The 13,947-nt window shown below is 42.5% G+C and overlaps 1 protein-coding gene across 1 annotated transcript; it reads left to right on the plus strand.

The window, feature by feature from the left end:
• The first annotated feature begins 323 nt into the window (after positions 1-323).
• CDCP1 (CUB domain containing protein 1) lies at positions 324-13,671 on the plus strand. Its single transcript, XM_059819021.1, has 9 exons — positions 324-552; positions 1,923-2,279; positions 3,871-4,239; positions 8,526-8,753; positions 9,481-9,861; positions 10,322-10,687; positions 11,926-12,004; positions 12,785-12,787; positions 13,224-13,671. Exons 1-9 carry the CDS (start codon positions 324-326, stop codon positions 13,669-13,671), a joined length of 2,460 nt encoding a protein of 819 aa, XP_059675004.1.
• The last annotated feature ends 276 nt before the right edge of the window (positions 13,672-13,947 follow it).

Raw genomic sequence — 13,947 nt, forward strand, 5'->3', positions numbered from 1 at the left:
ATGACAGACCGAAACCCAAAGTTTGGACAACAGACTTGAAAGGAATAGCTGAGCTACTTTTTAAATGAGAAATAAAGAACACCAGTGAAAGTAAACTGGAGCAGAACTGGTCCTACACAAATTCCATGTATACCTCCCTCTGGGCACATGCAGCAAGCATATTTTTGTATTGTCTGTGCTGGACTGGAAGAGCCACAGCATTTTCTGTAGGTCCAACACCAGAGACTTTTGAGAACATGGATGCAAATATCCCTTCTGACAATGTGGCATCTGGGGGGATGTGTGGAGAAGCTGGTGATACTTGCGCATGCTAGTAACAAAACATGTCTATTTATTTTTCTTTCTTAGCTTCCTTTACAATCTCTCTTCGTACGGTGGACAACATCACAGTTATGATTAAACTGAGGCCCGGTGTTTCAACAAGCTGTAAAATTCATGGTAAAAATGTTGCCAGGTCTGAACTCAAGATAAAGCCTGGGGAGAACGTGACTTTTACCTTCACTTGTAGCAATCCAGAGAAGTATTTCATCATGGAAATTCAGAAAAATATTGGTAAGATACAGTTTTTTAATTTTTCCCACAATGGCAATTTTCCTCCAGTAAAACCACATACCTTTTTTTCCTGTTACTGTATTAAGGTATCCCCTATAATCTTGGGTAAGTAGAAATCTTTGGACACTGATAAATAACCTGGAGTTTACTGAAACTGCACAATTTAAAGAAGTCTGTATTATGTCTGGCAGAATTAACACTAACTTGGCTGTTTCAGAAACAGTTAAATGATAGCTTGTTGCATCAATTCCTTGCTGCCTTCCCTCTCCCACAGTTTATAAACCCATCAAAGAATCTTTTTTTCCTTTCCAAAACCCCTGACCATCGATAATGATATATTATCCACATTATTCATTGAACAGCTTGATTGTGTCTATAAGGGCAACAGAAACATTGAAGACATACACGTGTTTCCTTATATTTAATGAGCATTATCGAAGTCAAGAAACGGAAAATTTGGAAGTGTAGAACTAAACCTTCATTTGCTTTGAATGTTATCCCTGGTGTGTGTATGTTAATGTACTCTTTAATGACATGAACACGTGCTGCTTCTCAACAAGATCCCAAACTTCATTGGACATTCAGTCTTTGGTAACATCTTTGCTATTTTTGGGGTGGTGTTCAAGGATAGTTCTCTTCATGTTTTGGAGTTTTAGTCATATGGTTCATGCAAATAGTAATGTTCACAATATGGCATTATATATTTCTAAGATGCACTTGTGATATTTCTTCTTTTAAGTTGGAGCCTAGACATAGATTAAAGTATGCTTATTTTTAGTGTCCAGCTTGAAGTACCAATAATCTGGATTTTTTAGAGAAAAGTTTTCTAGGGTCTCCCCAGAATCCTGCAGTGGCAGTTGCTGTTACTCATCACTTCTGCAAAATCTGTGCCCTAGGTTGTTCATCAGGGCACCAAGGAAAGAAGATATGGTTCATGGCAAGCAGTGGAAAATTTAAAGATTAATATTTTGCCAGGAATTCTCTGAGTGAGATGTGATAAAATTGGTTCTCTAGATCCATGATTTCCAGCTCTCCTGATGTGGAATTTCACCCTTCTGCTGATTCAGCTCTCTAACGTGTTCAGTAATTACCTTCTAAATTCTTCAGCAAACAAGGCGGGAATACTACAATGAATCCCTTCTATTAGTCAGCCTGACTAAAGCAGGTTTATCCTGTCTACTCTATGGGCTAGGAGTCCTGTTTAGAGATAGCATGTGACTGTGTTATAGGAGTGTCTTTTAATGCATATAGAAGTTAATTGCAACCTAAAAATTGTGAAAATAACAATGAAGCGGAAAGCATCGAATTCCTTGTTCACTTGAATGCTTTTCATAGTGTATCCATCACGGCTGTTTTCTCTCTGCATTTAGACTGTGTGTCAGGTCCGTGTCCCTTTGGAGATGTTCATCTTTACCCACCAGGGCTACCTCGCCTTAACAGGACTTTCATCTGGGATGTGAAGGCGAGTACAAAGGCTGGACTTGAACTGAAATTTTCTACCCCGTGGCTGAGACAGATTGAACCAGGAGAGACGTGCCCAGATTTCGTTAGCTACAACATCAACAGCTGTATCGATGCGGCCACAGTCAACATTGGCACCTTCTGCAGGAACGGCTCAGTGTCTCGCGTCAAGCTGCTGGGAGGAGTCGTCTTGTCTCTGCACCTCCCGTGGGACTCGCCTCTCACCACCTCGGGCTTCAACATAGCTAACAGGGCTTCCATAAAACGTAAGTACAGAGTAGTGTTTCCTCACCTGTAATCACCTCGTGCAGATTGCAGCAGAATTCTTTAAATCTTTCTTCTCAGGTAACCTTCTAGTTTTGGTGATGCTACCTCTAATTCCCTTCCACTTCATCTTTTCTAAAAGGTGTTGTTTGGTTTTTAGTTTGGTAGTTGTTGCTTTTCTAGCATCAAAATATTTTAGTTTGACTGGTTAACCTAACTATTATGAAAACTGTTGTGAAGCTGCTTTTGGTGCACATTACCCATTTTCAATTGCTTTAAATTTCCTAAAACTTGAGCATACCTGCTCTGTTGTTTTTATTTTTTCAGCTAGGTGAGACTAGATAGCATAATTAGAATGACCCAAGAGAGTTATTTACTGGTTTCAGTGTGTAGTTGGGTTTGTTTATTTTTAAATAAAGCTTCCTTAACTTGCTGGAGTCTCAAATCAATGCCTCTCTTCAGGAGAGGAAGGTGAGAAAAGGGGAAGCAGTGCCTGGAAGGCACATGAGGCTGCTTAAATACAGCTATCTGTTTCAACCTGCACAGTAACAGAAAACAATGTGTAATAATCTTCTTAAAATACCTGGAATATTATATAGCAATCAGTGGGTTACTTTGTGACCTCGTGACAAACCCTCTTTGGGAAATGTTCTTGCTCTTTACTTGAAATTTGCAGTTCCTGCCATCAGTTATAGAAGGGGCTTGGTCCAGGTTCACAGAATCACTACAGTTGGAAAAGACCTGTAAGATCATCAAGTCCAACCATCAGCCAACACCACCATGCCCATTAAACCATGTCCCACAGTGCCACGTCCACACGTTCCTTGAACACCTCCAGTGATGGTGACTCCACCACTTCCCTGGGCAGCTTATTCCAGTGTTTCACCACTCTCTCAGTAAAGAAATTTTTCCTAATATCCAGCCTGAACCTCCCCTGGTGCAACTTGAGGCTTCCAGAACTTCTTCGAGAACTTGAGTTTTTGTAACTCCTGGCACTCCTCACAGTTGCACATCGTCGCTGGAATCCTAGAGCAGGACCATAATCTGTGTGTACCCAACTTCATGCTGCCAAGAGTCATCCAAGCATGAAGTGTTTTACACTGTCTCCATGGTTTGCATTCATGTTTTATCATGCGTATTTGAGGCTCTTTGCTGGCATGCTTTTGTTAGATCTGGGAGGTTTTTGGATGGAGAGCTCCATGCTGGTATGAAAACTCACATCTTTTGTTTCCTGAAACCCAATGAAGCAGAAGCAGTTGTCAGGTTGCATGTTTGCTCTTGTAAAGCCAGGACCAGAAGTAGGAAGTAGGATCTTTCAAAAAAATAAAGGCGCCTCTGTTCACATGCTTGAAAGATGAACCCACTAAACAGAAAATACAGCATTAATAGAACCCTTACTTTTTCTGTAATTGAAGACAAAAGCATCAATGTGAGTATATGTTTTAGTCTGAGGGTTTTGTAATAACCTAACCTGTAGCTGAAGTGGATGATCTCGCTGTCAAAATAAAAATACTCTGCTGGGGTGCTAGATATGCCAGTGTGTCTTCATTAATTGCAACTTGTTTTGTATGTTTACCCCCCTCCCTGGTTTAGGGTTATGCATTATTGAATCCATTTTGAAGGGGGAGTCTTCAATCACCCTGATGTCCCCAAACTACCCGCTGGGCTTTCCAGAAGATGAGCTCATGACATGGCAGTTTGTGATTCCTTCCAACATGAGGGCAAGCGTGTTTTTCCACAACTACAGCCTCTCCAACTGTGAAAGGAAAGAGGAGAGGGTGGAGTACTACCTCCCCAGCTCCCTCAGCAACCCGGAGGTGTTCAAGCTGGGCGACAGCCAGCCTGCCAATATCGCTGGCAGTTTCAACCTGTCCCTGCAGGGCTGCGATCAGGATGCCCAGAACCCAGGTATCCTCCGCTTGCTCTTCCAAGTCGTCGTTCAGCACCCACAGGTCGATGAGAGTAAGTACCTGCTTGCCCCTTCTGTTGCTTTTGCATACAGACACCTGGGCTGAGCACCACAAGGAAGAGAAATACTGGGTTTCTTGGTCATTTTTCTTGAACTTTGGACCCTCCTTGAGTTTAAGGAGGTGGGTTGCCAAGCAATGCTGAGGCTTGTTTTACCGCCCTGGGTATCACTGGCCGTCGTTACGGCAAGGTGGACGGTGATGCTAAAATTTGCAATTTGTGATGGAGTATAAAGCTCCATCGTAGATTTTACACTGTAGCTTGTAAACGGAGATTCCTTTCTTTTTCCAGCACACCCATCATGTAATTGAAAAACACTTTTAACACCTGCGGTATCAGGTCTTGCATGTTGTCTAAGCAAAGCTAGCTTTTCCTCGTGATTGTGTTCCCTCGGGGGGCCTGATCCAGCTATTGGGCAAGGATCGTAACTGCTTGATCTGAATTGTCCGGGCTCATGTGTCGCTGCTTGTTCTCTAGTACAGAAATCAAGTTCAAGTTTATTTGGACAGTTTTATTTTCAACTGTAAGATTCAGCATTTTAAAGATAATTCTTAAATGTGAGCCAGGTGAAACCTCCTGTCACGGCTGGTCAGGATCCATAGCATGAACTGGTGAAATTGGAGATGTAAAATTGTCTTCACACTACTAATGGCATCAATATGCATTTCCTTCCCTCCTTTCGTCTTTCCTCTGAGTTTTATTTCATTCCCTAGGGAAGTCTGAACATTTTCTAGTATGAAAAAGTCACACTAGATGTGGAAGGTGTCAATAAGATATTCCAATGATAATATCCCCTACGCGTTTGGAAGTTCTTTAGGTTTCTTGCTTCTTGTTGCTAGACTAAGAAAACATACTGTTTTTCTGTTTTCTTGCCCCAAATTCAGACAGGTTTAACACAATGATGTGTAATACCACAGCATCTATCTAAAAAAAAAGAAATAAAAGGCCTGACTTGGTAATGAGCTATGAAATAAGTGATTTTATCCTCTGGCTTCTTAGCTCTGACCTCAGTTCATGGTGGAGATTAATAGTCAAGGTGCCCTCACTGCAGAGGAGCAGGTGGAGGGTAGTCCACACTCCAGACTACCGCTGCAGCAGGAGCTACCTAGAGGCTTTCTAAGTCATTTTACAGGGAATGAAGTTTGAATACCTCTACCTTGAAGTCACGTACCCAGAAAGGGTCTGTAGCATCTCACCACTGTAATCCTCAGTTCTTTGTCTAGTCTGGCTCCATTCATGAACAGCAAATCCTCCTGAAATTGTTGTTAACCAAATCATGTTTGCTTGCATTTATTGTGTGTTGCACCTTGGAAGCCAGAGAGACTGAAAACATTGTATAATCAGTTTTATCTCCCTTCTACTTTGGAAAGCAAAGAGGAATTTTAATATATTTATGGCCAGTAGACAAGACAATAATCACCTAAAAACTAAAAAACAGGTTGTCATTTATTGAATGAAAGGTAAGTAATAAACCACTTGGATTTAAGAGACAGCAGTGGTTTCTCTCAGGATTTTATAGGATTTCATGAGTGATTTTGTAGTTATATAAGTTCCATCAAAGATTCAAACTGAGTCCTCAAGACAGTATTGAAACTTATTAAAAAAAAACAAAAACAAAAACAAAAAATGCCATCTGCAGTGTACAAGTTAAACATGGCTGTTATTAAAAATGCATTGGTATCTGCATATTCTCAAAGCTTCCCAAACATTTGGGTATTCCACAGCTGTCTGTGGTGCTTGTCATTAAATAAGAGGAAAATATAGCTCTTTCCAATCAAAGTGATTTCTTGATCTAACTCTCTCTGTTTAGCTGCTGCAAAAAAAAACCCTCTGAAGAATGAGTAACCTCGTGGTAGAAATCCTAGATTCTGTGCTTGGTTGTGGCAATGACTTGGAGATTTCCGCCTGACCTCTTGCCTTTTTGTGTGTCTGATTTCCCACACAGGAGAAAGCTATTTTATTCACCTTTTCTTATGCCTTTGAGATCCATAGCTAAAAACAGAAAATTAAGAGTAATAGTAGTGTGTGTATATATATATTATTTTTTTTAACGTGTCCTTTATAGAATCATAGAATCACATAATGGTTTGGGCTGAAAGGGACCTTAAATACCATCTATTTCCAACCCCCCTGCCATGGGCAGGGATACCTTTCACTAGATCAGGTTGCTTTCTTTGACATCAGAGACACATGCCTTGTTAACAGCATAAAGATGCTCTGTGCATCCGATATCTATCTTTGCACATAAAAGTTAATCTTTGTGAACTAGGCTACAGCCATAATCTTCATTTTTTTTTTTCTCTTTCCTTTCCTCTCCCCCTTCCAGATGTTCCGAGTATTTGCAACTGCCATTAGCTTACGTGGGAGGTGTTTGTCATCCCTGCTTACCCCTGTTGTTCTGATTTGCTGTAGCAAGTCATCTAGGATGTCACAGACTTGCAGAATGGCTGAGGTTGGCAGGGACCTCTGGAGATCATCTAGTTCCAACCCTCTGCTCAAGCAGAGTGAGACAGAACAGGTTGCCTAGGGCCATGTCCTGTTGGGTTTTGAGTATCTCTAAAGACTTTACAACTTCTCTGGGTAACCTGTTCCAGTGTTTGACCACCCTTGCATTTTTTTATTATTATTTTTTTAATATTTAAGCAGAATTTCCTGTATTTCAATTTGTGCCTCTTGCCCTGTCACTGGGCACCATTGAGAAGAGTCTGGCACCATATCATTCACACGCACATGCACACATCCCCCTGAGCCACCTTCTTCAACTAAACAGTCCCAGCTCTCCCGGTCTCTTCTCCTGTGAGAGATGCTCCAATCCATTAAGCATCTTTGTGGCTCTTTGGCCTTACTCCAGTACATCCATGTCTCTCTTGTACTGGGGAGCCCAGATCTTGATCCAGCACTGCAAATGTCTCACCAGTGCTTTAGCAGAGCAGGAGACTTGCCTTGCTCAACCTGCTGTTGATGCTTTCTAGCATAGCCTAGGAGGCTGTTGGCCACCTTTGCCTCAGCAGCACATTGCTGGTTCATATGCCACTTGCTGTCCACCAAGACCCCCAGGTCTTTCTGCAAAACTGCTTTCCAGCCCCATTCTTGCAAACTTGCTGAGGGTGCACTCTGTCCCACGAGTGAAAGTGTTAAGCAGTTTTGGCTTCAGTACGCGCCTCCTTAAGCAGATCTTTGAGCTGAATCTCACTGTTTGAAAGAGGCTGCCAGGGATGATGGTCACTGTGTGTGCCTGGGCACCTCAGGTCCAGCGAGCTCGGAGGGTGTTACAAGGCTTCCTGCAGCAGCTGGTGTGCGGTGGGGTACGGGGAAAGGGGTGGACTGCAAGATAAGTGGTAGCTAGTGTTGAGGAAGAGGAAGGAGCTCTTTACTTTCAGGGTTAACTCTGCCAGCTCTCAGGTTTGATTTTTACAGCTAGTCAGAAAATACTTCTGGAACAATGATTTTGAGCAATTAAATGGAAGGGCAGTGTGGTAGTTCAGTCATGCCGATGAAGGAAATGAAGCAGTCCAGCAAGGCTTGGTCCTCAGCCTCCCCCACCGCATGGTGACAGACTTTGATAATTTGTGGCATCTCTGTATGTTTTTAACTGGCAATCAGAAGAGGCTTTTAGGAAGCATCTTTGAAGGCTCCAGTGACCTTCATGATGACAGCCAGCACTTCTGCTGAAGTACAGTACTTGGCAGTTTTTTCCCTTTAAAACCATATTGGTACTTGCATTTAAATTAGCTTAATCTTTAACTGACTCCAGACAACCAGATGTGCTCAGTTACTGACTTTGGACAATTTTCTTCAGCTTGGCTCTGAAAAACCTAACTAACAAAAAGTTAGCTGAGATGGCAATCTTGCAATAGATACAAAATTTGAGAATGGAGAACCTTTTTCCGATCAACTCTTGTGTGATCGGTAGAACTGACTTTAAAAGAAATACTAGAAACCTCTTAGGGAAAACAAATCTAACATAGTTGGCTGAGCTCCTTACATTATAGCCTAACCTGTTCAAAAGAGGCTAGCATACGTGTTACCCTGTTATAGCTGGAAAGTGGTGGGGAAATGGGTTTTGTGTGTGGAAAGGCTCAAACTTCTAATTTAGAAAAGCGATACGATACTGCCTGAGTTTGTATTACACTGATGGAAAGAAGTAAATAAAGTTTTCTTAGCTAACATAGAAGTAGCTATAACAGCTGCTTATCTAATGGGGTGAGAAGAGACGGAGGAAGTTCTGCTTCACACCACGCTTCTTGCCACTAATTGCTCTGGGGTGTTGTTCATTGCAGATGTCACCCATTTGGTTGACCTGAGCAAGGAACAAAACATGACTGTAACGATACACTTCGAAGGGTGGCCCAGCCGCATCCCGCTCATGTCTGAACCAATATGCCTGATCTGTAAGGATCCTCGCACCTGTGACCGCGTCGTGTCTTTAGTGTCTGGCGTCGTCTACAAGATCTCCTTTCTGTGCAAGGACTTGTCCCGTCTGAGGATCACAGCCGAAAAAAGCATAAGTATGACAAAAGTGGCTTAACGTTGTTTCCTAGGGAATGCTTTTGCGTGCCTTTCCCCAGCGGTCAGCCAAACCTTCTCTCTCGCTTGGGCTTTAAATAGAGTGAGGTGGGAAACCAGGTGTTGGTCAGCTGGGAGATGGGTACAATGAATCTGGAGGTGACCTGGTTGTTCACTACATCATTCTACCTTTAAAAATAGAAACTGCGTAGCTATTCCTGGAAGGGAAAGGACAGAAGGCACCTAAGAATCTTCTTGCTGAAAACTGCAAAATAAGGAAACAGAACAGGAGAGCTATAAATCTGCCCATGAAAATGCGGGACCAAGACGGTCACCAGGAACGCATCTTGTGCCGCTTGCATGTCCACTTGGTGTAGGGTTTTCCCAAATGCTTCCAACTACCAACAGAGAAAGAGTTTTAAAGTATATATCTGGACCTTGGCTAGTCTGCAACTGTGGCCCAGTCAGCCAGTGATATAGCAGAAGTAGTATCTTGAGTGAGGAATTTTGAATGTTTGTATCTGGTTTCTTTGATGTCCTGCACCTTTTTAAGGAAAGCTCTTTAACTACAAATGATACATGTTTGGGTAAAGGTTACTAAGAGAGGGTATTTTCTCAGCTAACTGCTTATCTGGGTCTGTAACACAAAAACACAGGAAAACTTGCTTTTGCTAGGTATTTCCTCTGCAAGAAAAATACAACCCTTGGGACTTGTTTTTTTGATTGCAGGCTGTGTCGATATTCGATGGTGTCAGAAGAAGATCTATTCCCTGTCGGTGCCCAAGGTTATTACCCAATTGCCGATTCGACTGCATAAGTTTATTTGGAAGCTCTTGGCTCACAATCTGATCAACACAGAAATTACTTCTCCGTCCTTGAAACTTCAGCAGCACGTCCCAGAGCAGAGGTGCAACACAAGCTACAGTTACAGCATTGTTAGTGCCACCCCAGAGACAGAGTTGAATGTTGGTATATTCTGTCCTGGTGGATCCATTGAAAAGATTCAGATGAGGAATAATATCACCATATCCTTAAAAACATTTGGTAAAGGGTTCCTCAATGAGTCTAACCATCAGGATCTGAAAATGTCTTTTGTGCCACATATTAAAGGTAAAGTAGTGGTTTGTACTACTTTTTTGTACAGTGTTGGATCACTCAATATGCTTGTTAGTGCACATACAAACAAAGAGAAATAAGAGTTCAATTCTTTAGAGTCTAGCCTGGAGCCATTGCTAGGATTGACCTTTATCTGAATCAATGAGGTGGTTTATTCCTGGAAGAAGGAAGGAACTTTATACTCTATATGGCAGATAGTTGTTTGTGGGAAATTCTGCAGATATATCTGTGCTAATTGGGATAATTACTGGTGTGGAAGGGATGATAGGTGAATTGTATTGCTGGTACTGAGATGCAGTTGACTGTATAAATTTGCTGGTCGCAGGTATAAGTGACACTTTTTTGTTTTGTAGAAGAAAGACCAGATAATTTTATGTGCTGAAAGATAAAGCTTTAAAAAAATGAAAGTATCAAAACTAAGTTTTAATTTCTTTATTCCTTTCCTTTACTACAGATGAGTGCACTTTCATTGTGAGTCCAGATCCAAAAGCTAAAGTTTACTTGCAGACTCCCAACTGGCCATATGGTCTACCTCCTTATGTCTCCATATCCTGGTACGTCGTCGTGCCCAGCAAGCAGGTTGCCCGCCTAGGGTTCTCCAAGAACCGCATGGGCATCACTTGTGAGACGGGCCGTGCCTATGTCAACATAAAGGAGGAGACACTGGGGGCAGAGGAGACCGTGCGCCGTGAGGATGAGCTTCTGCCTGAGCCCCGAAATATGTATCACGACTTCTGGGTAAACGTTTCCAACTGTAAACCCGTGGATAAGACGCAGCTGACCTTGCAGTTCTGGGTGACTTCTGCTGACAAGCAGATAGGTGAGTCCTGTAAGGTTGTGGTGGTTTGCTTTCTGCTTGTTTCCTTGCTTTCCCTTGGGGGAACAGTAATAGATGCAGGTCCACCTTGGGTGTGGGTTTTACGAGATCCCTGCCTTCGAAAATACCTGTCCCTCAAAAACAACTGAGAGTTACAACTGGGTACTTCTAGAGGCTGGGGAGAAAGGAGAGTTTTTAATGTGGTTGGTTTTTTTTTTTTTTATGAGACAGGGGATTACAGGGCTCAGGGGGGAGTAAGCCTGGATTTTATTTTATTTAATTTAGCTTTTTTAATTGGAGATCACAGCCAGAAGGTACAAGAAGATCAAGTGATGTTTTTTCCCTCCCAAGGTCACAGACCTGGTGAACAACTTGGGATTTGATTATGCAAACGTATTCATCCAAGTAGTCTTTACTTCATGTTAGCAGTTCAATTAGTCTCAGTGTTCACATGAACAAGAAATCATCCCTGGGGCAGGTCTGACCATTTAATGGAGAGTGCGCTGACTACTAACAGCAAAATCTGCATTCTTGGTGTCTTTCATCTAAATCATTAAAAAAAAGGCATTTATAGGGCAGGCTTTGTTCATGTAAATTTGCTTCACATTTGCACTTCCTCTTCATCTGTGGGAGGCTGCTGTCTGTAGAAGTATTGGCTACACAGGCTGGAGCTGAAACTATCAAATTAATTTCTAATTTTTTCCTTTTTTTCTTTTTTTGTAATGTATATTTCTTTTAAATCATGCAGCATTTTTCTTTGCTCACACCTGGGTTTTCCTGATCAATTTTATGACTTAAAAAAGCCCAGGTCAACACAATTCATGTATTTCAGAGGAAAGCATTGTATTGAGGGGAAGTTGGTGAAATGTCACTGTTACCTTTGCACTGTCTCTCTCTGCACTTTCTTCTCTTCCCTGCCTATTCAGCCAGAGGCAGGTGAGACATTGCAGGTAAGTTCAGCAGCCCATGAGCTGTATTGAATTCTTGGAGGTGGGGTGGTGGGTTGGTTGGGTTTTCTGGCTGTGCGCCACTGCTAGCAGCAGGAGTTTGTTGTTGCTTGGCCTCCAACCTCTTGGAAATGGCTTGTGTTACTCCGCAGTGAGCACAGCTTGGAAACTCCTGCTCTGCAGGCAGCTGGTATGCTTAGAAACTCTTGAGGAGGTTCAAAGCCAGCTAGCTTTTAGGAGAAAGCTGAATGTTTTCTCTCTCCCTCAGTGTCCTTGTACCTTGTCTGTTTGCAGACCTAGGAGTGATACTTGCTGTGGTGGCTGGGGCTGGAGTTCTCGTGGCTATTGGACTCACTGTGTTCTGTGTTAAGAAGTAAGTTCATAATTTGGCATGTGTAACTTAGTAGTTCAAGAAGGCATTTCAGCAGAGCTGCTGGGGCCTCTGTTCCACGTGTTGATATAGATCCCTTGAACAAGGGTCTCAAGCATGAGGTAGGTAACATGCTGGTGGTTGAAGTAGTGTGCCTCCAAGAATGCTACTTTAGTCTAAATTGATTGACTTCAAGAGTAGAGCACCATTCCTTGAGTCGCATTACTTCCAACCCTAGTGCATTGCCTACCTTGGCCTTACTTCGCAACAGGCTTCTGGCTGTACTGGAAGTAAGATATTGGCTGGAGTTCATTAGGAACTCCTGTGAAATGAAATAGCAAGGAATGTGGCTGCTGTGCCTCTGGCTTTAGGCAAGGCTTTGTTCAGACAAGCTGTAAACTCACTCAGATATACTAAGAGCTATCTTTCATCTACACAACCTCCAGCAACTTCTTCTGGAGTTTGCATATCAAGTGGTAGCATTTTTCTATGAGATGAGCCCTTGGGGAGTGAACTAGGTTCTGCAAAGCAAATGTGCATAGCCTTACTCATGCAAGCAGAGTCTGAAGTCATCGATAGCTTGGGGTTTCTGACACATATATGCTCAGTGCTGGCAGGGTGATTGGGTCCTGAAGCTGTAGAGCTGGAATGAATTTGTGCAATATGATGACTAAAGCAGTTATGAGCACGCTTCTCTGCCACACAGAAAAGACTTTACAAATACAGGCTTAAAAATCTTCAGTTCAGCCTTTGGTCTTCCTGCCTTGGGAACAGTCACTCCAGAAAGTGCAATCAAGAAAAGTTCATTCAACTTTCATAGAGGACCCACTATCTTACTGGTCTTCAGCAATGCTCAGCCTTGTTTTGTGAGCATCTGACAACCTCTAGGTCCTGTTACTGTCTGTGGATTTTGGGAGACTCAGTACACTGCACTGCTGGGACCCTCGTACTTGGGAGGCTGTGGGAGTTAATCTTGCAAACTTCAGGGTCAGCAGAACAGCAGTAGGTAACCTAATAGTGTGAAGTTATTTTCTGCTCTGCCAAAAAAGCATGTCTAGACCCAAGAATTATTTTTCCTAAGATCGCAAGTAAAGCCTTCAATCCAGGTAGGCTGCCTGACCCTGGGTAGCTGGGATGGGTAAACAGAACCTGCCATTACTGAGCTCAAGCACACCAGCCATGTGTTGTTTCTGACCTGTTAACAATTTCAACTCTGTAACAGGAAGAAGAAGAGCCAGAATCCCATGGTGGGAGTGTACAATGCTAACGTGAATACCCAGGTGCCTGGAAAACAAGGCTTATTCACAAAAGGGAGGAAAAACAATGAGTCTCATGTCTATGCAGTTATTGATGATGCTATGGTCTATGGACACTTGCTGAAGGAATCCAATGGCTCAGTCACTCCAGAAGTTGATGTGTACAGGCCTTTCGATGGACCCATTGGTAGCTTGCCGCCTTCTCCACCTCCATTGTCCTTCAGAAAAGACATTAAATGCTCTCCTAACACCAAGGATCCTCCGCCTCTGATGGACACAGACCATGACACTTACACATTTGCTCATCAGAAATCAGGGCAATTGGAGGACAATGGAAATACAAATGAAAAGAATAATGGAGATACAAGCACATCCCTGCTGGAAAATAAAGAACAGGATGGTTTAGTGGAGTAGCTTTATGCCAGGTAAAGCAGTTTCTGGTGGAAATATAGGTGACCTGTAAGGACAAGGGTCTAAGGAAAAAAACTGAAAAGGGGAGTGTTATTTTTAAATGTGTTCTGATGTTTTGTTTTGTGTGTGCATTTTTGGTTTGGTTTTTTTTTTAAACTTCAGCTGTTGATAGCTTTCAGTTATAGAGTGAACATCTAGCAAACTCACAAACAGTTGAGACACTCCAGGACTGCATGCACTTCTGGTTGTGAAACAGGTGGCAAAGGTATGCTCCTGCTT

The sequence above is a fragment of the Gavia stellata genome, chromosome 6, assembly GCF_030936135.1.
Source record: "Gavia stellata isolate bGavSte3 chromosome 6, bGavSte3.hap2, whole genome shotgun sequence".
Lineage (NCBI taxonomy): Eukaryota > Metazoa > Chordata > Aves > Gaviiformes > Gaviidae > Gavia > Gavia stellata.